The 27,692-nt window shown below is 46.4% G+C and overlaps 1 protein-coding gene and 1 long non-coding RNA gene across 2 annotated transcripts in view; one reads left to right on the top strand and one right to left on the bottom strand.

Moving 5' to 3' along the window:
• Positions 1 to 62: 62 nt before the first annotated feature.
• On the bottom strand, positions 63 to 3,526 carry LOC128143528 (uncharacterized). The gene is made up of 2 exons (XR_008235784.1): positions 3,326 to 3,526; positions 63 to 307 (listed from the first exon to the last, which is right to left on the bottom strand). It is a non-coding gene; the product is annotated as an uncharacterized LOC128143528 (long non-coding RNA).
• Positions 3,527 to 6,268: 2,742 nt separating this feature from the next.
• Positions 6,269 to 27,692, top strand: part of PAH (phenylalanine hydroxylase) — a 43,012-nt gene continuing 21,588 nt past the window's right edge. The window contains exons 1-4 of the mRNA XM_052790098.1: positions 6,269 to 6,309; positions 6,485 to 6,611; positions 10,796 to 10,903; positions 21,755 to 21,938. Of these exons, the coding sequence (XP_052646058.1) occupies positions 6,284 to 6,309; positions 6,485 to 6,611; positions 10,796 to 10,903; positions 21,755 to 21,938 (445 nt within the window). The 5' untranslated portion in view covers positions 6,269 to 6,283. The remainder of the gene's footprint in view (positions 6,310 to 6,484; positions 6,612 to 10,795; positions 10,904 to 21,754; positions 21,939 to 27,692) is intronic.

Raw genomic sequence — 27,692 nt, 5'->3', positions numbered from 1 at the left:
CATCGCATGTGAAACATATAAAATGATTTTATTCTCTCTTGGGCAGGACAGCCAGAGCTAAGCAGGATACCACATTCCGTTTTATTTTCTGTACAGGGAGCTCTCCCTCTTCAGTTCCAAGTCTTCTGGCCGGTCTGTTCAACATCCCTTGTCTGACATCAGAATTCTCTGCACTGGAAATAGTCATTGCATCATCAGCTCCACGTTGGGACATCACTGGAGTGAGAGCACAGTAATGAACCAGCCTTGCAATTCGCATCCTGCTGCTTTGGGAAGCGGCAACAGAAATACCAAAATAATTGCAGCCCTGTAAACTATATACATATTTAAACAGAGTAATTTTTCTGGAGCAGCCCGCTACCAGAACTGGCGTGGAAACACCCCGTAGGGAAATTCCTACCCTTTTTCGCTGAAAGTTTCTGGGTCCCTCCTTCTCGAGTCTCGGAGGGCTCTTAAAAAGGCAAAAGACAGAGGTCACCGAGTGTAACTCGCGTGTAATTTTCCCTCCGTGGCTCTGTCCCTGGGGCCCGGGGGGGGTAAGGGGGAGGGCAGTGCCTTTCCCTCCCTTCGCCCAGCACATCCCTCGCCATTCCGCTGCCGCCGGGGAAGGAACTTGCCCCTCGCCTTGTCCGAGGCAATGCCAATCTTGCCAGCTCCCCTGTCTGCTCACCGCGCAGAGCAAGGGCTCTGGGGCTGCCAGATTTATAGATAATAAATATTGTTTCAAGGTCCCCCGCCTCCACCCACTCCTAGGCACAGTCCTGCACCTGCACTTTGAAATTCTTAATTCTAACATAGTGATAAATAGCCCTCGCCCTTTTCATTAGGCTTTTTTTTTTTTTTTGCTTTTTTTCCTTTTTTTTTTTTAAATCTGGAACTGTCATTATTTTATAGTGGCTTTTTTGTGTGCCTAAATTGTAGCCACACTCATGAGGTCTTTTGAAGTCCTTGTTTTTTTTTTTTTTAAACTTTGGGATGCCTTTTTTTTTTTTTCCACCCCTTTTCTTTTTTAAAGGCCATTTACGTTATGATTAAATGCCGTCTTGGAAAAGCAGAACGAAAGTCGTTAATCTATATAGATCTTCAAAGAATCGATACATTCGGGACTTCTGTAGGATTTGTTACACTCCATTTTGTTACAGTAGGCAGCTCGTCTGGATTTGGGCACATGTGTTTCTCTCCCTCCCCTCGCCCTCCCCCTCCCCTTTCCAGCTTCCCCCCCAAGAGTGAAAATAAAGTAAAAGGTCTTTCATGGTAAACAAAACCAGCTTATTCTCCACATAGAACACATGAATAGCTGGAAAAAAAACTTACAATAAATGGTGCATTTTTTTCTCTGCTGGGTATAGCATTCAAGATCAGTCCAGTATTCAAGAAGCAGTCCATTTTTTGCTCAGCAAGAGAGTTTAGAAAAGAAGCGTGGGGTCTATTCAAGGATCTTTTCCCCCTTCACAATTGCTGGGCTTTATGAAACCTATCTTCCATGCCTTGTCAGAGTATTTCTGGGGACCAATTAGTGCTTTGTTGCAAGGCTTCTTTGCTGAATCTTTGAGCAGCAAGAAAAAGCTCTCTTGAGTCTCCCCTTATTTTGACTATTTCAGTCATTACTCAGTGTAATAATTAATATGACAACTGGACGCTGAAGTTTGTATAGAAACACCTCGGCTGCAGGAGAGAGCGTGCAGTGGGTGGTAACAAGCTACAGATCAGACCGAGAAGCCACACAGACAAGGAAGGGGAAAAAAAAAAAAAAAAAAAGAGGGAGAGAGAATAATGAATGAAAAGAGAGAAAGAATAAAGATAAATAAATAGTTGGCACAACCTGAAGAAACATAATGCAGACTTGGAAGGAGAGAAAAAAAAAAAAGGCAATTAGGAGAGAGGGGGAGCGACCCCCGAGAGGTAAGCTTATTTTGAAACAGTTTCTGTGTGAATATAATTTTCAAAACTTTGCTACTTTCAGAAGGCAGGAAAGCGATTTTTCCCTGACGGCTGTTCCTTCGGGTAAGTTATTTTTCAAGGAGCATCTGCCTACACTTTTGCATACTTGATAAACTTTAACGTCTCTTCCTAAGCGTCCGTTTACAGAAAGAAGGACTTTGAGCATTAAATCCTGTTCGTGAGTAATTGTTGCCCATCCTGCCCAGGGTGGAGAGAGGCTAGTCCTCGGGATAGCGAGGTGTACGAGTTCTCTTAGCGCCGTATCCTCTACAAGAGGAGTAAAGCCTGTGCCCCAAACGAAGAATTAAAAATGACGTTTGACCAGGGACACTGCTGAATTCTTCTCGAAAGGCGTCTTGGGATGAACACTCATCACTTTGCAGACATTTCTTGGGCTGCCAATTAGGGCATAATAAATAATTAGAGGTTTTAAGCATATTAGATACAGCTCATGCTAATGAGCTACATCAGGTCTTGTGCTAACCTGAAGTGACAGTTTGCATATAGGGCTGCAAAAAAAAAAGAAAAAAAGGGAAAAAAAGGAAAAAAAAAGGAAAATAAAAGAAAAAAAAGGAAAAAAAAAGAAGAAAGAAAAAAAAGCAGCAGCAGCCGCGGCATTCCCCCCCCCGCCCGGCCCCGGCCGGCTCTCCCCTCCTCCGCTCCCGCGGGTCCCACCGGGCGCTGCCGCCCCCCAGCACCGGGGTACGCGCCCCCCCCCCCCCGGCCCTCCGCGCCCGCGGAGCGGGGCCCTTCGCCCGCCGAGCCCCGCCGGGTGGCCCCATTGAGCGGCCACGCGTCCCGCGTCCATCACAGCCCCGGGGGATAAATCACACCGGGCTGCAATCCCCCCCCCCCCCCCGGCGCCTGCCCCCATCGCCACTTTTTTTTTTTTGGAGAGCTAAATTTTGGAGGCTGGGGGATGGATGGGGGTTTTTTCCCGGCGCCTCCGAGGCGGCAATCCCCTGGCAGGAGGGTTGGGGGGGGGTTGGGTGGTGACTGGCTCAGGCTGGGAAGCGGGGAGCCCCCCCGGGGGGGGACAGGCAGTGTCACCCCGGGTGTCACCCCCTTCGGCGGTCTCTGCCGTGAGGACACAGTGCCACCTCCCGGCCACACCGCGCTCCGGAGGGAAGGAGACCGGGGCGGGGGGGAAATAAATCCTCGGGGGAGGGGATGGGCTGCGGCCAAAAAGCATTTAGCAGCGGGCTGCAGGAGATGTCGGGGAGCCCGGCTCTGCAAGGGGGGGGCGGGACGTGGCTGGGTGTTGCAACCACGATGTAGACCCGGGTGTGAGAAAATACAGCCTGGCTGGCACGTAACGGAGACCCGCAGCACCTGGAGACCTCTGGTAAATCCATCACCCCCCCCCCACCCCTGAGCTACTCACTGAATCCTCACTTGGGAATTTTTCAGGTTTTACTAGAAAAGCTTCTCTCCATTGCTCGCCGCTCCCTCAAACTGACTGGGACATCCTGAAGTGGCAGGGCAGGCAGGGAGCTGCAGGCCAAGGATTGTCCCAGTCTCCTTGCCATGGAAAGGGGCATCCCTGCCCAAACCAGAAAATGCACAGCTCTGGGGAAGCCGCCGCTCTGCAAATACTGGCTAAAGGCAGAGGCGGGAAAGAGCAGTCTGGGAAGCAGCCCAAGTCCGTGGCCCTTTGAACTTGCATCATGCCGGCCAGGGGAACCTGCCAACTTTCAGTGTAAAGAGCCCTTGTAGTTGTGGCTGAGCAGCACAGCCAGGACTGGATGCATGCGTGTGTGTACCCCAAGAAAGCGTGTGTTTCCGAGGGAGAAAAGTGTTTTTAGATGAAGGCAATGATGTGGGACATCAGTGCATATCTGCAAACGGTTGAAAGGAATGGGCTTGCATGGTGCTGCAGCAAAAGCCCAGAGCAGGTCTTGTAGACCCAAAGCTCAGGTGCTCACCCAGGGCCTGGGGAACCAGACACATGGGGCAACTTGAAACCCAAGTGGGAAATCCCAGTTAGCAATGTCACTGCAGGGGGACGAACCTGTGCTCGGTATGCTGAACTAGTACTTCAAAGAGGACGGGGAAGCTCAGGCAATTTGGACTCTGAAATGGTCCAAGGTAACCAGTACTGATGCAATTGTGTGTTCATACTGTAATGGCGCGCGCACGCACACACACACCCACCCACCCACCCACCCCCCTTTGTTCCAGAATAAGAGAATTTAGGAATTCTTCCTGGCAAGAAGGAGCTTTGCTTCCCCCAGCCAGTGCCTTTTGCTACCAGGCAACCTCTGACAGTCCCGGCTGACAGTCAACTGGTGGCAATACACTGGTGATAGTATTATGATTATGTAGCAATAAGAGTAAGAGATAAGGTTGCAACATAAATAGAAAAAGCAGGGGGTAGGAGGAGGCAAAATAGATAATTATGAGGATTTGGCATAAGCAGTATTTTGCATACCCTATATTTCACTTTGCCTTGCCATTACTGTCAGGGTAGAGTGAACACAGGGTGTAGTAGTTAAGAAAAGGGGTGGAAGAAAGGAAAAAAGACCAAATGCCTGTAAAAAACACAGAGAAGGAAAAAAGATTGATCAAAGACTAGTGAAAAGAGAAGGAAAAAAGAAAAAAAAAGGAAGGCACAAAAAAATGACAGAAAAAAATAGTTTATGACTTTGGATGCCATAGTTATTTTGGCCAGCCTTAGGACATCCAATTCAGTTTTGTAAAATCTAGTTGAAAAATACACCAGCTAGTGAGGCATGGTGTGTGGGGAAAGTAAACAAGACCAGCTGCTGGAGGCTGTCCTGCCCTGCACAGAGACTACTATAATCAGTGTTGTCACCATCCTCGCCTCACTGCTCTTTTTTTTTTTTTTTTGCAAGGTGGTCTTCGATGTCCCTATCATAGATAGGACTTGTGCCTGGTGTTGCACAAACACAGGACACAAAATACTGCCTTCCGTAGTGAACTTATTGGCCAAGCAGTTCAAAACCAGTAGTTTTTATACTGCTGGCAATTACTAAGGTTAACCTCCCTTTCCCCTACTGCTCCATCTCTCCTTGCCCCAACCCGCTGCCACGGTGTCAGCAGGACCCGGTGTGTTACGTGTGTATTGTATTTGGCTGCCTACCTTGACCTGCCAGCCTGTACCACAGGCTTGCTGAACACTTCAGAAAGTAACTTTCTACCCCTGTGTGCAGCCGCAGGGTGCCCAAACAAGCAGTTCTTCTGAAAAAGGTATGTATTCATGCCCAAAGCACCGAGTTACTTCAGATGTACATTATACAGTTGATAATTTTGGTGGGCTGGATTCTGACTCCGCAGTCATGGGGTTCAACATGGGTTCGGACTGAGAGCCCTGAAAGTGGCTCCACTCAGTTTCCCTACTATAAGGCTGATCGGATTTAGCGGCTATTGGATTTTTTAAGTACCAGTAATTCATGATAGGTCTTTGTTAGTATTCATCAATCTGAGTTTGCATTGGTGCATGCAGTAGAGCTTCCCTCAAGGCTAAAATAACTGTAAACAGATGATTTTCTGTTTTTCCATAGAATTTATCTTTGTCACAAAAATATAGTAAGATTACCTGCCTTGACATAGTTGTCTCGGTACAGATAGATAGCAAGATAGATACTTGACCAGTTGTTTTTTTTTTTCACCTGCCCTCTGGTATTGGGCTACAGCTTTCCATTATTCCCTCAACCCCTTTGGTGACTCTTTCTAAACCAAAGCTGGGCTTTTTTATATCAGACCGTTACCAACCTTTTCTGAAATCATTCATGCCCCCCCACTCCCCATGTAGCTCTCCGTGGCTGACACTCTATAGAAGCCCACATACACCTTCTGCAGTTCTGCATCCTCCCGCCCTCTAGCTCTGGTCATCTTTTCCCTGCTTCTTTTCTTCCTTGACCTTCTTCCCTTTCTCCATGATCAGATTCATAGCCTAATGTGAGGTTCATGCAGCTAACTCATGTCTCACGTTTCCTTTACACTGGGTCTTTCTCTCCAATGTCTGGTGTGCGGAGCAATGTCTCCTGCTCTCTGACCTCTTGGATACAGCCCAAAAGGTCCTACTAAAGGACAAATCCCTCAGCTGCTGAGCTGTGTCCCAGCCCTCCCTGGCTTGTGTCTGGCATCTGAAGAGTGGATTCTAGAGAACATCTGATCTCTGGTCACGTGGAAGCGAGCCCCGATGGGAAACCCACCTGAGGCTGGACACGCACGTGGCGGTGGGAACGGATGGGGGGTGGCTGAACCACAGATGACGTGTTGACGTGCAAAAATGGAAACGGCAGCTGATGTTGATCAGGAGGAAGGCTGTTAATTCAAAGCATGCCGCTCGTCCACGTTGGGCACAGATAGAAACAATATGCTGGAAAGCAGCTACGTGCCGGGGTGGGACTTGCAGGGGCCGGCCGGCATGGAGTGGCTTGTCCACGTGCCAGGGGTGGGTGGGGGGGGGTGTAGGGAGAACGCCCCTTTGGCACGGTGTCCAGGGGAGGGAGCTGGGGAACTGGGGGGAAGGGGATGGCTTTGCCTTGCTTGCTCCACTTTAAATACCTTTGCACAGAGCTCTGGCCACTGCAGCAAGGTCAGAAGGCTTCACCTGCAGCGACCAAGGGGCCTCCCTGCGTGGGCATCGCTGCTTCTGCAACATGGATGCGCAGCACTGCAAAATGAATGGCGACCCTTTCCAGGTAAGCGATGGGGTCTATGTGCCCGTTCTTTGCAGGGGGGGTAGCTGTGGCTGCCTCCCTCCTGCCCCCCCCCCGCTTGCAAATCTTGTTCCCCACTCTCCGAGAGGCAGCGTATCCCAAGATGGGAGGAAACAACGCACCCGTCTCAATGCTTTGCCTGGTTGCCACCGTTCTCCCTTTTGGCAGCCAGCATGCTTGTCTGTTGTTAATTGTGCTTGCAAAAGTGCAATGAGAATGAAAATGAACATTGCAATAGTATCCTTGCATATATGGCAGAGAGAAGAAGCAGCAGGAAAGACCAGCAGCTAATTAGAGGTCTTGAGCCTGTGTGATGAAAGCAAGCTGTCGTCTTCTGTTAAAGGAAAGCAGATGAAGTTATGTGCTCTTCTAGGAGCTATTTGTCAAACTTTGGGACTCCGATGTCCCCTTTTTTAATGTTTACTGACTTACTTGGAACCCTTTGCTTTGGGAAATACAGGAAAGTTCTGAAGCCCATGCCTTTCGATTACAGGCACTATAGTTGCTGCATGGGCAAGTGACATAACCTGAGGTCAGCTTGGTTAATTATTAGGACCGAACTCTGCATGTACGTGTCCTATGCAATGCTGCTGAACCCAGAGACAAGCTGCAGAAGATGTGCAAAAAAGGGCTTCAGTTTCTACATGCCTTTTTAAGAGCGGAGCAGCTAAAGAAGCCTGGTTTCCTACTGCTTTGTGTGCTGAGTCTGAACTCCCACAACAAGTCTCTAGGTCTCACCTTGCTGCTTTTCCAAGTTCTATAATTGCTTGGTCCCAATGGCATCTATGGGAGCCGAGCATCTAAATGCCTTAAATTTCCAAGTCTGACTTGGAAACTAGCACCAGTTTCAGAAGTAATTTGGGAATCTTACTTCCTTTGAAATATTTTTCCCATTTTTTTTTTTCCCTACTATTTTGTATATCTAGTAAGTCTAGAATTTATGACACAGAGGTGAATTTTCTCTCTCATTCAAACTGCAAGCAAAGCTTCCTCTGGCTTTAACAATGGTGGAATTCATTCTGAAGGGCTTTATCTAACCAGATCAGAAGCGGATTAGAAGCCTGACAGGTCTGTTTTATTGACCTCCAATGCTGCCACGTGTCAGAAAGGCAATATTAATCTGTGTGTGAAGTGGTTAACTAAAAATGCCGATTTGCACTGTGCTCAGGTAAACCCATCCTTGTATCTATATATCACCTATCATTGAGACTGTACTAGGTCCCGGAATGGATGTTCACATTCATCAACTGGTACTTTTTTTACTTCCTGAAAAAAAAAGGAGCTGGAAGAAAATTAGAGCTTTAATTTATTCCACGCTACATTTATAAATCATGTATACATATCATATAGGCAATATTTCAAAGACAGGGAAACAATTTGTTCAACTCAATCATAATCACAGTAGCAATAGAACAGTAGAACTACCCCAAAGTTGCAATTCCTCTCTATATGTTAAAAAGCAAGAAATTAGAATTGAGAATGAATAAACTGTGATCAACAGTTAAAACTATGCATAGGTACTGCAAAAAGCTCAGCAATAGATGTGAGTGCCTGTGTGTATGTTGATGTATATTACCTCCAGTGTATATGTTGATGTATATTATCTCCAGCGTGTATTGATGTATATTGCCTCCATGTATATTGATAAGAACTGGGTACCAGGAAAGCAGTCATTTTACTCTTCTTTCCCCTTACAATGAAAGCTGTCATCTCTATGGACAGACTCAGGCATGAACTAACGTTTGTACAAAGATCTTCCAGTGAACTAAGTGCATATGCAGATGTGCAAGGAGTTAAGCAAGTATCACTCTGTTGCAGGCTTAGTGTCTACTCCCTACTGCAACATGTCTTACTTTTAAGCATCAATGTAAATCTATTTACTAGAGTGGGAAAATGAGTGAGGACAGATTGAAAGTGACTGATCTCAACACATCAAGGCTAGTGACTGATGACAATCTGTCTGGGTTGGAAAGAAGGTTTTTAAGGCATTTTTGGGTGTTTGCATGGTATAAGGAGATCAATTAACATCAGAATTACCTTGCAGGTCTTTAACCTTGCATTATATTCCCTGAAGGTGTCCAAACCACACAGTCTTCCTTTGTCAGGTGGATTCAAGTCAACCTGCCATAGAAGTTTGTCCACGCAGCATGCCTTGGCAATGGTATTTTGAAAACATAACTGCATGGCATTTAAAACAGTTCAGTGCAGACTATGAAAACCAAATTCTCCGTCCATCGGGCAGACACTGGCGTAGCACAGTTCTGTCCTTAAGATCACTTTTTGTTGTGGTGGGGGAAAGCAGAAGGGCAAAGCAATGCATGGACAGTACTTCAGATGACAGTTTTGGTTACACTATCATAAAATTTCAGGACTACTGATGTTTGGTTTGCCTTTCGACAGACTCCTGTCATTGTTTTCCCTTGTGGTTGCTTGAGGTGTTAATGGGTTTCATTAGCCAATTGCCACATTACTCCTGATTGCTTTTCCTCTTGGACCCTATCATGTAAGAGCTGGGCTGGCTCCCTGGCTGGGTGAGAACCCAGGAGACACAGAGATGCTGTGGTAAGTGTCACAGTTGAACAGGTGACAATCTTCCTTCTGGTGCATAAAACTAGTATTTCCACTACAGTTCCCGCTAGAGGTTCCCCATAAAGGTGGAAAACTTTTGGATAACCTTTGCGATCGCTGGAGATAAAGCCAGATGGAAAAACGTGTTGCCAGTCTCTGACAATGAATTCTCAGGTTAGCAGCAGCCTCAGATGGCCTGAAGAATCAACAATTATTTACATTACAAGGGAAGGCAGTTCCTTATGACACTGCCTCAGAAAATGTAGCCCCACCAAGAACTAAAGTTCTTCAGGGCAGCTGGATTTGATTATTAATTTGTCTGCTACAAAGACTGTCTTTTCTGAGGACAATATTTGGGAAGTGAGATTCTTTATACTCTGATTTATATGTTAAATTAAGCAATAGCTATAATGAGGACAGGGTCTGACTGAAAATACAGATACAAAAATTGAGTGGATACCTTGAATCAAGTTTTGGCCCAGGACCTGTTACATCAGTAAGGTCTGTGTTGCAGCCGTCTGGTGTGATCTTTGAAATACCAACCAGGGGCAATTTGCCCAAGGCCAGTAGTCGTTAAAGAAACCCCAACCAATAAGGTATTAATGTGACTTCCAAAAGTTTGTGATGGTTGTGCACCCAATTTACTGTCAGAAAAATCAAGTGATTCTGGAAATGTCAGCGAGCACTTACCTGCCATGTCAGGTACCCAGATAATTTTGAAAATCTGGCCCCATTCTAGGACTCAGTTTCCTGTTTCTGAAATGGTGAAATAGCTCTTCCCTACTTAACATGGGTTTTGTGAAAAGAAACACATGTACTGAGACATACCAAGGCATTCTGGTAATGAGAACCATGAAAACAATTAAAATAAACATTCTCCTTGCCTGGGAATACTGGAATTTGCCTTTTGGAATTTGCAGAGCAGAAAACCAATAAGAGAAAGGGAACAAACATAAATGAAAACACGTCTTGCCCTAACTGAGTCTTTACTCACTGTGGGATTTAGGGAAGATCCAAATGTTTACTTCACCATTCTTCCCTTTTTGTTGTTGTTGTTGTTATTTTGTTTTTAAACCACCTTCCATATCCCTCTTGTGAATACCACCTCTCCTGCGGCTACCTGGAAGGTACAAGCAGAACTGAAGGGAAACGTAGTTTGTGGCCAGCATCTCTCACAGAGCTCATCTACATTGCTCTGCTTAATCCTGAGTGTTAATGAAAAGAAAGCCTGAGGGAAGGTCTTTGCACTGCAGCTGAAACCAAAGTGCAGAAATGTTTCCAGTCATCTGTGAGCTTGGTACACGTAAGAGGTGAAGCAAGGCAGAGATGATATTAGACTATTTTCATGTCCTTTTTGACTACCTCACTTCTACATGGGCCCTAGTTTGAAAGAAGGGATTTGTGTCTCTACCATCATAAATCAGAGCAGCCCCAGAGCTGCTCTACTTCTGGCAGCAACAGTTGCCTTGGTTCCCACTTAAAGTAACTTCCTACCCTCTTTACATTGCTGATGCCGTGCAAAAGGGAAATGGAGTAAAGAAAAACTGACTCCTAGGGTGAATGTAAATGTTTTGTTTGTTTGTTTTCTTTTCTTTCAGGAATCCATGTACATTGAAGAGTCCTCAAATAAAAGTGGTGTGATTTCTTTGATTTTCTCCCTGAAAGAAGAAGTTGGGGCATTGGCTAAAGTTCTGCGCACATTTGAGGTAAATATTTTCCTTCAGGAGAGCTGACCAAGTCTACATTTTTGCATTGCAGCAGCATTTGCTCAGGGTGTTTGTGGTCATGTTTGTGATTCTATTTCACTGCCATAATGGGGGAAAGCAGCATGCATTTCTTTTCTGGGGTTAAAATCCCTTGAAGTCTTGGAACAGAAGTAGCCTTTTTAAGTTAAAATTTCATTTCAAACTTTTAAATTAAAACCTCTATTTTGAACTGATATGAGGGTGGAAAAAACCTACATTTTCTCCATTTAAGAAGGAAATATTCCACTGTAAGTGCTTGAGTAAGAGACAGAAGAGAATTGGGCCATAACCTGAGACTGACATATGAGTATGTATGTACGTGTGTATATGTATATGTATAGAAAGGCAAATATAACCTGCATGTGAGCCATGTGACTCATAGTGCACATGTTGCATGAAGTATTTCTACTGGGGGCAGCTACTGTCCCCTTTGCCGTTGTCCACCTCAGTAAATCTGATATAAATAAGCTCACCATCTTCCCACCAGTGGTACTTCTAAAGAGTGGGTAGAGGATACCTACAAAACAGCATCAAAATGACAGCACTTTGTTTACACCAAAGGGATTCAGCAACTTGCACTGACTGATTTGGAAAGCTTTTGGGGAAACAAGGAGCCATTTACCTTTCAGGACATTGTGTGCCTATTTATTCTTGCAGAAATATTTCCCAGATGTCATGGATGCTGTTTAAAAAGCACGAAATCCTTGCAATTTGGGATGGTTGTGTTGCAACACACACAGCTCTGTACTCTGTCCTCCCAAGCAAATACAGTGTTATATTGGTTTTGTGACCTTGTTTTTCAGAACATCATCATGTAATAATTGTGCCTGAAAGCAGCTCTTTCTATATAGCACTGTAAAAAGTTGTGGCCTGCATACTTTCCATTCATAAACTGAATTGACTAGGAAATGAAAGATTTGTGTGGTATTAGTACAAATGAAAAATAATTCTGAGTTATAGGACATATTTGATTCATTAAGATGAAGGGAAATTCATACCAACGACAGCAGAGCTAGTCTAAATCTGTGAACTGACGACTGTAATACAGTCCTGCAAAATGTCCGTACGTCGGTGGCGTGCACGTCTGTAAGTGAATTAAGGAGGCTGTTGATATTCTCTGGTTAAATGCATTGCTGTCTACTAACCAAATTGCTGTCAGCCCTGAAGGAAAATCTGCAGGGGAGCTAGTATAGGAAAGAGAGAAGTAGCAACTTCTTGGATGTGACTCTTCTTGCCCCAAACCAGGTACCTAAACTAGACTGGCTGAGTCATGATTTTCCCCAGCGACCCTGATGGCAACTGAGGGAAAGGGCCTCAGCTGAAGAAGTCTGCGCTGCTGCCTGGGTGGTTTCGCATCCCAGCGAAGCCAATTCTTTCTGTGCAAACTTGCGATCTCCCCCAGCACCAAGGCTTGCCAAGAGACCTGGCATAGGTGCTCTTATATCAGTTTTGCATGTTAGCAATGTAGTAGGGAAACGGATGGGTGGCTGGAGGAAAGGGATTTAATGGTACAAGCCTGACCTGCAGCTTCAGCTCCTCGGGGCTGCCATTAGTGAATTCATAAGCGTTGGGGTGTGTAAACCAGAGCAACCCTTGTGCTGTTCTAACTCAGTGCAAAGGATCTCGCCCTGTATACAGTGGTGTAAGACTCCTGTGCATGCACGGCTGAGATAACCTCCACCCTTCCCCACCTGGGTCATAACCATGGTGCCTCAGAGACGCAGACTTTGTGCTCAGTGACATCCACAGCAGAGATGGGGAAGGTGGTGATAGGCAGGTGGAGTGTGGCAACGAGGAGGAAGACCTCGAGAGGATTTTTTTCCTCTTGTACCCCTTCCCTGCTTAATAAAATCAACTGTGAGGTGCAGATTAGCTACAGGAGTTAGTTCAGACTCTCCGTTGGTGGTGTCCTCTGGCAGGGAGACCCCTCGCCTTGTTCCAGGGTTTCTGTTGCTGGCTTGGCGCTGGCCTGGGGAAACGCAGTGGGTTTGTCTCAGGGGGATGGCACAAGGAGGAGACGTGGGGATGGCTGCTCTGGCTGTCATTGCCTCACGCAACCACATGAAGTAGGAAAATGGAAAACACAAAAGCCACAAAATATGATCAGAGTGTTCTCCAGAGCAGATGCGGCACTGCAGCCGTCGACGGCCACAGACGGCCAGACCTTCTGTAGCTGCTGGTGCTGACGGCCATGCGTGGTGCATCTGGAGCACCTCTGATCCTTGCTGAGGCTGGGGGCTGCCCAGGCTGCCAGGGTCTCTCTGGGCACTGGTGTGTGGGAATGCGGGCAGAGAGCACAGCCCAGCCATCTCCTCCTCCCAGCTCGCGCTTGGGAGTGATTAAGGGACAGTGCCTCCGGCACTGGCTTTGAGGATTTTGCCTCTTCTCTAGCCAATCTATAAAACTACTCCGGGACATGAAGCAGGGAGGAGGAGGGTTAAGTGAGCGAGCTATAAATATGAAAGTCTTAAAAATAAATCCTCTCTCAAGACTGGGAAGAAAGCATGGAAGCAAGATCCAGACTGAGACACAGGGAATTGAGGGGATACCTAAAGAAAGGAGAGACCTCGTGGTACCATCAGCAGCCAGGCTGCCTTTCTGTAAAGGAGTTGTCTGTGTGGACCTGGGAAGGTTCATCCTCTTGTTGGTTTAAGAGCTGGAGAAAAAATTTCTGTTACTCTGGGAGGGCTGTTCAGTCACTCTTGTGTTCCCATCTGGGAGGCAGGAGCAGCTCCTCACTCCCAGGTTCACATTCTACCCATGTCCTACTTCTGTGCTGGGATGAAACTTGGTCAGGCATTAGCCCCCACCACAGCCTGATCTCCATGGGGAGCAAGAGCCCAAACTGCTGGTTCATCAAGCACCATGGCTACTCCCCAGTCTAGATGTCATCTGTACTCACCCAGGAGGCAAACCTCCCAGGGAAGGAAGTAGTGTCCAAACACAGCCCAGATGAACTGGGTAAGCTTCCAGTGTGGGCCAGGATGGACCGAAGGTAGGGGACCCTCATAGCCAGGTAGGTGAAAGCACAAGGCCAGTGGCTACAGCGAGAGCGCTCACGGCACAGAATTATGTCCTGTAACCGAGAAACCAAGTTTAAGAGAATTTCAGTGTGTTTTGGGGAAACATTAATGTTTGTCCTACTCAAACATCTCTCAGGGTTGCTCATGCAGTTGACAGAGTGAGTGCTGCATGCTCTCATGTTTGGTTTTTTGCTCAAAGATCCAAACTCTTGTTTTCTCTTCAGGTCCCGGTTGCACAAAAATATGTGGCTACAGTGACAACTGTTGTTTTTCCTATATAGCTTGAAGGCTTTTTTTTTCTGAGGAATGTCCTCTATGTACTCAGCTCCTTATGTCTGCTGGCTTTATGTCCAAAATGTACCCAATTCTGCCACTTTTTTCGTATGTTTACTCTTGATTCATATTCTCTGTAATGCATTTCAGTGTTGGGCCAATGCATAATCTCCAAAAAGAGCAAGCAGTCTGTATGGAAGAAGGACTGGACCCTCAGAAGGGCAGGCACATATTTAAAGAAAGACTATATGGCTTTTTAAGCTGAAAGCATTTCTGTCTCTAAAAGCAAACCCAGAGCATGCCCGTGGAAGGGTTCAACAACCACTTTGGGTGGGAGGAGAATCCTTTCCCAGTCTCACACACCAAAATAAGCAGCACTCAGGAAGACCCCCCCCCCCAAACACCAGACCTCAGCAGGCTCCTAAGCTCTTCTGATCCCCGGGTCTTGTCCCCTGTCTGTTTTGCAAATCCTTGCCCGGCTGCATGAATCTGCTCCTCCCGGACTGCTCTGTACCCAGGGTGCCCTATGCCACTGCTGACAGCACAGTCCCTGCCGCCCCTTCTCCACCTTCCCTGCGGAGACGCAGCAGCCGCAGGGCCAGACTCGCACTCTGACATGTGCTGTAATGTAATAGCAGCTCAATCATGCCCAGCAATAAGCAGATTGCTAAAACCGAATCCACTTTGCTTCCACGCTAGCTGCTCTGTGTGTATATTGGGATGTGCTGAAGATTCACTTTCTGCTTATCAAACCCAATTATTTTGCACTTGAAAAGCCTATTTGTCCGTAATCTTTATCTTGTCCTAGTGTGCATACAGCTTCCTCGTGGGTTCTGCTTGGGCAATACCTCTGACCTTATTGCAGGCTTGAGGGTGGCCTTAGAGATAGTATAAACCCACCAGCAGAGTCTTTACACCAACTTCATTTTAGTAGGACCTGCTGTACACTAAGGCACTGCTTGGTGCAGCCATACGCTGTTTATTTGTCTCATGCTATTACAGAAGACCATAGCTAGGAAGCCAAAACTCGAATAAATACCTTAGTCTGAAGCAGAACATCACACATAAGTAAAACATCATGCTTAAAATCAGGAAGACAGCATAATCATTGTGGAATTATGTTCCTCTTTAGATTCACTGGACACAGAGTATAAGTCCAGATCAGAAAAAGACAGAAATCTTCCAGGTTGCTTATCAAAACTGAAAAAGCAAAGCAGAGCGTTTTGGGTTAACCCAAGTGTTACACTTGATGGGAATGTTTATTTTTCTCTGTAGTGATAAAAACCTATTGAAATCGAGATCACTTTTTTAAACAACAAAGTCCATGCTGAAAGAAAAGTAGAGAAAAAAAAAAAAATCTGTCCCCCCTCAAAGAAAGATTGGCATTTCCAAAGTTAAATTCATCATTAAGAATATCAGAACTAAACATTTCAATATGTAAAAAGGATTGCCCTCAGTTTTAATTGAAATTTTTCCACATGAATTTGTGAATACGTTAACTCCTCTAAAGTTCTTTTCCTGATGGATTTACAAGTAGTAGAATACGTCAGCTGTAGTGCAAGGCGAACATTGGGTTGGAATGTATTACAAATTTGCTCAACCCATTCTCAGAGAGAGGCCTTCCATCTTCTCTTCGCTAATGTGACCTTCCTAAATACAGAGCAGGACTTTAGTACAAGGTCCAGCTGTCAGCGGTGTTACTTACAGTGGTTAGGGCTCTAGCTCAAAAGCAGCCCCATCTATTTGCACTGAGTAGTACTCCTTGCTCCCAGAGTAAGTTACTGCTCCATGGGACGACTGGGATGGGAGTAACGGCCTGGGCTGAATAAGACCCTGCACTTTCAGAGCCAGCAAAGATGACTGCGCTCTTTTTCTCTTTGGGAGCTTATTTCATTCAACAGAAAGTCCAAAGTGACTGTTACCTTTTTGTCCCTCGGGAAGGTATTGGCTCTGCAGTGTTTTGGGTTGTTTCCAAATCAGGAGAAGCAAGCAGTCACTTTGGTCAGGGGGTGTGTTGGAGGTGTCTGCAGCGATAGGTGAACAGACCAGGCATGCCCCTAGCAAGAGACTTGTTTTTTTCATCATAGTATGCATATGCACAGCTACAATTATTTTATTACACCTGAACTCACTGCTCCAAACCCGTGTTCTCAGTCTGAGCTCCCCTCTTCCCAGGGCCAGGAAAGCAGGACTCCTTGATCTAGTTAACCAACACGAGTTTAAAGAGAGGAGTGCCCTCTTGCTAGGTGCTTGCACAGTGCCCCATGCTGTCACATACGCTTTTTGGTTTGTCCGGCTGCACGTGTTTTGTGGCTAGATGGTGCTGAATGCCTCATGCCGAAATTTGGGTTTGGAGCAGAAGCGCAGAGTGAGGGACACCAGGGGCTGCTCCGGGGCCAGCTGCCCTTTGGGGTTCTTTACTGGCAGGGGCCAGCTCTGGGTCCCTTTACCTCCGTGAGCTTGTCATGTGAGGAAGACCCTAGCAAATGTGAAGGAGAAGATGGGGAAGCACTGTCTTCAGCTGAGAAGGCCCTTAGATGGTAAAGCTGAACCAGACGGCTCCCTTTGCCTTCCTCTTGGGAAACCACAGCTGAAGGCATCGCCGTAACTTCCTAACAACCCTCTGATCTCCTGGGGAAATTAGGCACTGAGTTTCTACTTGTGCTTCTGAAAGTGTCCTCCTTCAGGAAGCCCTGAACTAGCCCGTGACAAGGGTTAAAAGAACATGTCACTTTTTTTTTTTTATATCAGGAAGGTGCAAGTAAATCCTTGTTTTGGGAGATTTCACCCCAGTTCTCATTGAATGTTGATTAGTGGCACCGTAGCACTGTTGATGGTTCTTCACCTGGTAACAACGTGGGGCCTCCTGATGAAGCCAAACTTACTTAATGACAACAGTCATGAAAACAAGCTGCAGATGAATTTCACATCTGTACTTAGTTTTAACAACCTATACAGGAGCATTTAGTAATGTGTAAAGAGAAGGACATACGAATGCCATGGGAAGCAGTAGTCCATAACATTCCCAGAAAGTATCCATCCCCACTGAAAGCTTCCCTATGTAGCTATGAAAACACAACTTTTCTTTTCCAATGATCAGGCCATTAAACTCTCTGAGGGTGGGACTAATTTCTCTTGGCAGTGACCTCTGCACGACTGCCTACGTAGTGTCACACCACACTGGTTTGATCCCACCAGTGTGGGGTGGCTGCAGCTTGGGAGATGCTCCATCAGGATGGCATGACTGGAATAACCTGGGAAAGGGGCTGGAGCTGCTTCCTGGCCTCTGAGAGGGAGCCAAGGCTGAGATCTGGCACTGTGGGGTAAGGCAGGCCAGGAGATGGGCAATCTCCTCCTGCGGCCACCTTTGCCTCTGTTGTAAATTGGTATCTGTATCGCTAACCCTGCCATTCAAAAATCATGACTTACACAAAATGGACTTTTAGTTCTAACTTGATTTTTGAGCTCTGAGAACATGTCTTCAGACTTCTTTCTCTAATGGGGAGTGATAGAGACACAGTTAACTTGGGTATTCAAATAATGAAAGCTGAGATCTTTCACCACCAGGAGTGAAGGTTTTAAGAAAAAAAGCAAGACATTTTGAGTGACTTCAGCTAATGTCAAGGGATCTGGCAGTACTGTACCCCTGTGATCTCCATTAGGTGTTACACTTAATGCTAGCCTCAGTCCTCAAGGCAAAATCTGTTCTGAATTGTTAATACTTGTTAAAAAGTATATTAGAAATGGCCTAGTATGCTGCTTTGAAATAAATGCAAGGTGAAGAGCTACCCCTCCTCTACCAACACAGAAGCACTCCAGCAGACATGTGGTTGTATGATAGGATGTGTCCATGTAGAAGAGGCTCAACCTTCATGCTGGTCATAAATCCGAGGAGAAGTAGGGAGGCACCAACCTGCTGCAAGTTCTTTGCAGCTGCAATGGATGATGGGGTGAAGTCAGCAAAGGCACATCTAATCTCAAGCCATGGTGTCATCTGATTCCTACCAGCTCTAAAATAGGAAAGGCAGAAGAGACTCATGTTAATAGTTCAGGTGTGAATGCAGCCTCAAATATGTGACAGCCCAGATCTTCCAAAACCAGATAGGGTAAGAGTTATGTTCCATCAACAAAAAATAGCTCAGAAATCATGAAATTCCATAAAATAAATACAGATTTTTTTATTAGCTGTCTTTTGAAGGTATACACTGTCAAGATTTCAAGCTCTACTAAAAAACACAGGGAGATTGAAAACTGCTCAAAATAAACAACTAAACCAAAAATGCCCCCATTCTCCTTTCTCAGGTAACCATTTGTTTCCAGAAGTTGGAGCTTTAAATAAAGCATCAACTACTGTGAGCAACCTGATGCGATTGCAAGATTTAGCAATACTGAAGATACAAAAAATTTTTGAACAATGTGGAACTATGAAGATTAAACACTAGATGGAGTAGTTGGACTAGAATGAAACTGAGATTTGTAAAGCAACTCTAGTAACAGAGCCACTGTAAATATTTTGGAATCAGGGGCTTAGTAGCAAGGCACAGCATATGAGAGCATGTTTCTCCAGGAGTGCCAGTTCAGGGAGTTGGACGTATGCTGCTGAATTCTTGCTTTGAAAACAGTCACCAGAAGGGTTCTGCCTTCAGTTGCTTTGCTGTGAGGTCCTGAAGCCTCGACACAAAGGGGTAATGGGTTGGCTCTGCACATTGCTGAGCTGCAGGCACCCCTCAAATAAACAGCAAACCAGCTTCACACTCTGCGGGAAGCTGTTCTGCTTATCTCAAGTGTAAGAAAGGAGGTGACTGTCTCCAAGAGCTCCTGCTTCCCTGTCTTCTTTTTTTTTTCCTTTTTCCCACTCTCTTAGGTTGTGGGGGTACTTCAGGAGGCATCGATGCTCCTGCTGTCTTAAGCATGCTTTGTGCCCACCCTGCAGCTTGTCTCTTCATTCCTAACCCCTGCATCATTCCCTTCATTTTGTGGGCACTGCTGTTTGTGCAGTTGCTCGCTGAGCCAGGTTGGAGAGCTGGTACAGTGGAAAAGTCACCTGGCCAAAAAAAAAAAGGGGATATAGTTGAGAGACCTGTATGATCTCTCAAACAGCTCTGCTGTCTCCAGGGGAGGGATGCCGAGGCAGAGATGAACACTTGTGGGTGGGAAAGGGAAGCAGGGGTTAACAGACCAGGTGGTCCATGTTATCACAGCCTCTGCAAGATGTAGAAAGCCCAGTCAGGGCCCAGGACCCCATTCCCCCGTGAATCTACGCAGAGACAAAAATACAACACCCCGACACATCAGTGCAAGGTGAAAGCAAAGCAGCACCTCAGTGCGCCTGAGCTGAGCCTTTGACGGGGGAGGTTTTACACCCACTCTCCACTTTTGTGAGTGGCTACATAGAGCAGCTGAATAGCCCTGGGCTCCGGGTGCCAGCCCCACGTTGCCGCACCACTCTCCGCGGCGTGGCTGAGGCCAAGGGGCCGGCAGCCCCCCGTGCCTGCTCTCTGCCAAAAGCTTTCCAGCCCCGAGTCATCTAAACTTCCAGCTCCAGGCTGTCCCACCTCCCAGCGCCTCACCAAGCGGAGGGTACAATGCACAGTCTGTTTGCGAAACGGGGCTTTGGAGGCCTAAAACAAATTGTCCTTGGGGCCCAGGACAGTGGCGGCCATTCTCTTGCCCCAGACGGCCCCGCGAGGACAGCATCTCTCAAGAGCAGCAGTTGGCGAATGCGCTTTTGACCTTTTCAACTTATTGTATTGGTATCTAGCCAAACAATTTAAGTTCATCTGTAGTGTGTGACACTCAGGAAACAGAGGAATGACATGCATGCTGTTTCCTACCAAGTAATGAACTGGCTTTTGTGGTGGAGTGAATGAGGGCTTTGCTGCTGCTGGCCAGATGCCCCCCTGCACTGTGCAAGCACTGAGAGGAGCAAAGAAAACCTTAAAGGGCTTGAGAGCTCAAACTAGAGGGAGGTACAGAAAAAAAGCTTCCCTCTTTCTTCTCTGTAGGTCACAAGTAGATCCTCAGAGCGTTTCTTCATGGATGAAATCCTGACCCCGCTGCAGCAGGGGGTTTGGCACTGACACCAGCAGGGCCATCATTTCACCCCATGTAGTTTGGGGTTTTCTTAAACCTGAAAGCAGCAAACCAAAAGCTTCTCCAGGGCTCCTGAGCACCGTGTGTCAGCTTCTCTGACTCCTGCGACTGATCTTCAGGCCCAAATTTCCTCCAGGGGTTTGTCTATTCCTCCCAGGGGACAGAAGCCCAGAACTGGCCCCGGCGTGCCGTGGCCACGGCTCCAGTGTGAGCCTGACAGGAAGGTCAGGTGGTAAAGTCAGCACCAACTGAAATCTGTTTAAAGGTTTTTCTCAAAAAAAAAAGAAATTCATATTTTCATATTCAAATGACAGTGCTCAGGAAAACATTTGAGTTCAGCTAAACTGAGGTAGATTTTCTTGGACTTGCGTTTAAGTGACTGGAAAAATAGGTGTTTTAGCTGCTTGTTGCTTTACACTTTGACATGGTAGCATGTCTGAGGTCAGGTACACACTGGCCATAGTCATCAAGACTATAATTGCCGGCGATCCTTTTCTTCGGAGCTAGGAGGCACTGCTGCTGGTCGGTGAAGAGATTTGGTGAGACGGAATTTGCGTTTCCGTGTTAAGAAAAGACTTCTTTGCTGTGAGAGCAATCAGGCTCTGGAGCAGTTGCCCAGAGAGGTTGTGGAGTCTCCATCTGTGGAGATACTGAAGACTCGACTGGACACAGTCCTGAGCAGTCTGCTCCAGCAGACCCTTGCTGAGCAGACTGTTGGACGAGATGATCTCCAGAGGCCCCGTCCAACCTCAGCAACTCTGTGATTCTGTGATTCTGTGATTTAAAACACCCATGTTTTTATTTGCACAAACCTGGGCTGCCTTTTTGGTGCAGATCCATGTTTCCCATTGGATCTCTGCCCAGCACTTGCTCACAGCCATGGAAACTGTGCAGGTGGCTTTGCAGGTGACTGTGCAGTGGCTTGGCAGAAGCTTATCTCACAAGGTGCCCAGCTGCTTGCTTTTCCAACCTCCTTTCAGGATGCTCATAAATACAGCATTCACCTTCTCATGAGAGGGTTCTCTACAGGTGGAACGCCTGCTTCTCGTGTTGATCCTGGGGAGATGTTCTTGTCCACACAGACAAGCTCCCATTATGTACTTGTGGTACTGATACTTTACAATAAAAAGTCTGTTTACAACTTGTATCCTGCTTCCACCTTTTTCAAAGGTTTATGTAGTGCATAGTCTTTCTGTTGGTGCTCTGCACAAGGGTGAATCCCGCATCCTTCTCATTCTTCCTTTTTGTCTCTCTCCCTGTTGTGAAAGTCCTTAGTCCAGTGGCCACCAGGGGCAAGTCTCTATTTTTGAGTTATTTGAATTGTATAGTATGAGTTGTTGACTCATACATGAATTTTAGCTAGTCTTTATGTCATATTTCTTCCCCCTAAACCCTGTGGGACCAAAATCTCTCTTTCTCATAGGAAAAAGGTATAAACCTGACCCACATTGAGTCCCGACCTTCCCGTCTCAACAAAGATGAGTATGAATTCTTCATTAACTTGGAAGGCAAGAATGTCCCAGCGCTGGACAAGATCATCAAGTCCTTGAGAAATGATATCGGAGCAACAGTCCACGAGCTTTCACGGACAAAGAAGAAGGACACTGGTAAGGACACACTGACAAGGATAACATTGACAAGGAATATTTACATCACGTACTTAAATGACTTCTTTTTCCTGTAGCAGAGGAGTTCCTCTTGGATCTGTATGGCTGCATTTCCCTCCCTCTGCTTATTTTGCCTATGTTGTAAGCTTTTTTTTTCGGAGATTTTCTCTTAGTGTAAACTGCCACGCTCCATCTTTTGTCATGCTTCTGACTAGGTGTCCTGGGAACTGGTGTTATGTTGTCATCTGTCTGCTTGGCTGACAGCACTCACAGTCTCTTAAAGACAGCCTTGTTGCAGTAGCTTGTTACCCTACCTGCAGAAGTTAACAGGGATCAAAGGATGATTGCAGTTACAGGCTGTAAATCCCTAAGCAATGGTGCAGGAAGTTGTAGGTACATCTATTTTCTGCTCCCAGTCTCTGCCCTATTTTAAAATAGGCAGCATTTATATACACAGCTTTTGGCAAGTCGTGCAGGGTGGCAACTTTTGTTCTTAATACGCACCTGCAATGTGAAGGAATAACAGGGGTGCAGGCAGGACCCATACCACCATGTTTAATGCAGACAGGTTAGCTTATCAAGCCCAATGACATGTCCCCTGAATCTCTGACTACCATCCCACAGCCTTTGGACCACTGAGCACTGAAAGCCACTGCAGGACTTGTACACTTTTAGAGTTTTCCTATGTTCTCTGCCCACACGAGAACTTAGAAGAAGAGAGACAACAAGGGTCCCTCAAACATAACATCCATGTGGGATGTGCTACGTCTGTCTAGTTACTGTCTGCCCTGATTCAAAAAACCCACATAAACTTGATCACAATTTAAAAGGGCAAACAGTTGCAGCAAAATCTGTAGCTGCGTGCATGGACTTGGCTTGTAGATGGTGGATCAATTCCCCTGAGAAATCCAGGCCTTGATCTTCCTCCTTTTCACTCCCACCCCGTCCCCATAATAAATCTGTGTCTGTTCAGTACCCAGCAGATTCAAGCCTCTAAAGTGCCACTCTGTGGAAAAAAGTCACCTATTGAAGCCTGCCTTTTGCCTTCCTAAGGAAGGATGGCTCTCTGGAGTCCCCAGGCAGGTCACCAAGAAGGTGTCCTGGAGACATTTACAATGCTTGTGCATTGTGTCCCCCAGCTGGGGGACTGCCCTCTCTTGAACACTTCTCCCAGAGAGCACTCAGGTGAAAAGAAGCTGCATTTTAACTACTAAAAGTGATATGCAGACCCTGTGAACCCAGTCAGACTTTATCATCTTGTACAGCGAGTCCATTCAGAGTCAGTCCATATAGAGCCAGCACTGGCAGGTGAGCACATTACGATTGTGATAGGGCATCTTAAAAATAGATGTAAAATTTAAAATTAGAAGACAGGGAGGAAAGTCCTGCAAGGGGTTATGTGGTCTGTCCCCTGGTGAAAGGCAGGACCAGCTAAACCACCATCTGCCCTGAGCAGTGGAGATCTGCCGGGCTGTACAGCTCTGCACCGCGGGGCTGCCCTCCTCTGACCAGTCTCACTTGCTGCCCTGAGAGCTGACGACTTCTCCCCCTGCCTGCCTTGGACACTGGGAACAGAAGATACTCTTCCTCCTTAGACCAGCTTTTTTGGTCTCTAGTGACAGTATCCTGCCCAACCTCAGCCTTCCCTTTTCGGGACACCCGGTTTTTGGTCTCCTGGCCGGTCTCGTTGCTCTTCCCTGGAGTGTCTCCCGTAGATTAGATAAAACCTAGATGTAACTATGGGCTATAAGGACTCTATTGCTCTGGTGAGCAATTAATTAACTATTTAATAAACTGGTTGTTGCTCATTTGCTGTTTATCCGATGGAACCTTCACACAAAGTCCAGCTGCTTTCCAGATTCCCCTTATTGAGGTAGGAACTGATGGTAAAGAGCAACATAACAAAACAAAACGTGACAGTGAAGTGCTGTCACAGTGCCTTCCCCCTTGCCAAATATCTGTGAGACCTCACAAATCACTCTGACACAAACCTTGTGGTGTAGCAGAGACAAGAGCCCAGTCCTGTACAAGGCCTGGTGTGGAGTGAGTGGTGGCATCCTCATGGGGCAGAGGGAGGGCTTGCCCTCCTGCGCTCCCCGGGGCTGGCATGCCCCTTTGAACCCCTGGATTTACTTTCTGATTTTGGTTTCATGGACCTTGGCTGCTGCAGCCCCATCCTTGTGGGACCCTTGTACCTCTGGGCTGAGATGAGAGGAGGAAAAGGCCCACAGGGCGACCGTCCCCCCATTTCCCACTCTCCCTCACACAGGTACATGTGAGTCCAACACCATCCATCTGTCTCCCCACTTTTTGGGCTTGTGGATGCCCCTCAGTCCTGTTATTGAAACTTGGGAGGGTCTGCCACCCACCTTGGTGGGAGCAGTAATAACTCTCCATTCCTGTAAGAAATCCCAGGGAGGTCAGTTGTAATTCTGCCTTCAGAGGGAAATAAGGAAAGATTTTGTGAGTTGTCCATGCTCCTAATTCTCAGAGATTTGCTGGAGCTGAGGCTGCTTGGTACAGTGGTGGCTGCCCAGCATCCAATCTGAGACATACTTAAATGCCTCTTCAGATAACAGATGTGATTTTAACAGGATTTCAGACTTTAAATACTTTAGGGCTGGATCTTCCTCTTCCTTCCTAGGAACAACATGAAAGGACATTAATACCTTCTTGAGATCAGTGCTGGTAATCCTTTTACCGTTTCCTTTGTGTCCTACCCATGACATTACATTTGAAGATGAAAAAGAAGAAGGCAGATACTCTTTGGAGTCAGTTCTCTCCATTCATGAGATGAAGGGACAAAAGGTTGATTAGGTGATTTATGATCATGTCAAATCAGAGAGGTTCTCTTCTGGGGGCTTTTTTATTTCCAGAAGAAAGCTACAGGGCCTAGCTGGGCTTGCCATTACTTTTGTTTTTCTAATTATTATTAAGAAGCTAATAATAAACTTTATTAAATAATAAAGTTGTGTATAAGCATAAGCCAGAGTCAGATAGAGATACAGGTCTAAATATCCGCCCAGAAAGGCTTGTGAGTGAAATTCTGACCTCACAGAAGTCAAAACTCCTGTGGTCAGCTGTAGGATTAGGATTTCACTGCATGTTACTGTGCTGATCAAAGGTTTTTTGAGCTAGATTATCCTGTCAGTGCTGCAGAAATGGACTTGATCCCCTTCTGTCTGAGAGGATAACTTGTGTTTGTTTGTTAGTGTCAGAAATAGTATAAAGTGGGAGCAATTTATTGCCGAGGAAAGAGAGGAAGATTGATATTTCTTTTTGCCCTTTCCCTTTTTCTTTTCTTTTCTCCCCCCCCCGCCCCAATTTCAACTTCTCTCATGGGTAGTAAAGGTCCAGTCAAACTGAAATCCCCAGAGAGCCATATTTTGAAAGGTCAAAAAGCCCTGCTTAGGGGATGAACTGTGGGTGGCAAATTCTGGACTGAGGCAGCTCCAAGGGCAGAGTGAGACGGGAGCAGCCTGAGCTGTAGAAGTGTGGTAAGATGCTGTCCTTTATTGGTGATGGCATTAACAAGTAACAGGACTTGTGGTGCCTTTTAGGTCAGCTTGCCTTTCAGACGTATCATCCCAGCAAATCTGGTCATAATCCACAGATGCACTTGTGTGAAATTTTATTCTTAAAACAGAACGAGAGCAATATGCCTCCAGGGAACAAAATCTCAGAAATATGGTTTATAAGGATATTGTCACACTCTTTTCAGTGGGCAGGGAAGGTTTTCTCCTGGAGGCAGTCCGGGCTCCCATGGGACCGATGCTTTCACTGCTGCCTACAGATGCACTCAGGCCTTCCTTGCTAAGGATTCATTTTGCTCATGCTCATGATTTGAGAAGAAAAACCAACCTATTTTGCTCAGTTTCCTGTAGGAAGCACACATTGCCATTTGTGGGGCACTGCTTTGCAGATGGTCAGAGGAAATTTCTGTATTCTGCCCCTTCTGTATAGTTCAGTGTTAAACACGTTGTATATGTATGTGCTTTATTGGGCAAGGGATAAATGAATGGCTTTTTCTTTTTTTTTTTTTTTTTTTTTTTCTGGTCACTTTAACTGCTTTTAGAGTCTTTTCTCAATTAAATGCAAAATGTAATTTTGGTTTCCCTTTGACACCCCCAAATAGTTACAAATACCGGGTTTGGCTCAACAGTGTAATTTTTACCTGAGAGCAGGCCAGCAAAATGCTCTAAATCCAAAGGTAGTTTTAAAGCTTCAGATGAGATGGGCTAGCAGTCACTGGGCCAAGAACCCTTTGTAGAGATGGAAAGATTTGTCGTGAAAACACAGTGCATCTCTTCATGGCTCTTTTTGGAAACAAGCAGCGTATCTGCAGTCCACTTGGAGCCCATGAATAAAAAGAATTAAATATTATTCTGTTGCAGCATTAGGGAAATGCAGACAATTTATTGCATTTCTGAGACAGGCTGGGAGCTGAGGTTCTGTAGGGGCCTTGTTTGCTAAACCCTGAGGCTGGCCAAAGCATTCGGGACTATTTAAAAAAGGGCTAAACCTGGGCCTTGAACTGCTATAAATTGCATAGACCTGCCTTTGACCCTCCTCACAATGGTCCAAATGGAGGAGTTCTGCAGAAGTCCTCACTGCCCCTGCTTCGCTGCCGCTCATATAAATGCCTTATTAGCATTCTGCTAAGCATTTGACCCCATGGTAATTTGGTCACCACTTGGGTGTCCAGCACGATCCCATAAATGCTGCTGTTTCACTTACAGACAAATCAATATTTATTACTGATCAGCCCACGTTTGCTCCTCAGACCTTCACAGAGGCCCAGTGTTGCAACAGCTTGCCCTGGCAATTCATTAATGGCCGTGCAGACAGACAGCGAGTCTGGCGAAGGGGCTGGAGGAGGATGTTGCAAACAAAATATGGGAAAGATTCAGCCAGGGGGTAATTTGATTTGCTCTTTTAAATAGTTGCTGGGAGGGCTGGGGACAGCCTCCTGGCACACCACAGCTAGGCAGAAGACCCAGTAGGCATTTTGCACCCTGGTCCCTGATGCGAGGGCTCTACGGACTTGGTGCAGTGCCTGCCCTGGGGCTGCGCTCAGGACCTTCGATTCTTGTTTCCACGAGAGCTGAGAAGGCTCAGGACTTTCCAGGACCCAACTTAACATCAGCTATGCTGGTGCAAACAGCACTAAGCAGCCTCAGGATTTCCCTTTCACAGCCTGCTCCTTTCATCCAGCTCTGCGAGCTCAGAGCTGCTCTCTCTTAGCCACCGCCGGTTTCTGGGGGGACCTGGGAGGAGGGCAGAGATCTGCTGAAAATAGGTCAGGCACCTAGAGGGGCTGCAGGCCTAGAAGATAAGGTGCTGCTCTTGTGTAGGGCAAAACCAAGCCACCCATTTCCACGCCCAGGACTGACACCGCATCAGCCTGGGAGTCAGTCTGTCCCAGAGTTTTTCACGAGCTCTGTGCCAAATACTTTGGGGATCTTGAGAATAAAATGTATTTAATGGAAGTAAGTCACTATTATATATCCATTTTATCCCTTCTTGAAGTTACAATAATTCAAACCCTGCCCACCTAGACCTCTCTTATTCAGGGCAGGAAAAACCCACAGACATCGCTGCTGAAATCCACCGCAGACTTTAGCCCCCACCAATTTGGCTGCACAGCCCGGACCCTTCAGATCACAGCGTGTCCATGAGAATAGCGGTTATTCACTCTAACACTGACAAATCCTTGGCTGTGGGGCTGCCAGAGAGCTTTTTTTTCCAGGGCTT

This window comes from Harpia harpyja, chromosome 6 (assembly GCF_026419915.1).
Source record: "Harpia harpyja isolate bHarHar1 chromosome 6, bHarHar1 primary haplotype, whole genome shotgun sequence".
Taxonomy (NCBI): Eukaryota; Metazoa; Chordata; class Aves; order Accipitriformes; family Accipitridae; genus Harpia; species Harpia harpyja.
This window is presented reverse-complemented; position numbering and strand designations above follow the sequence as displayed.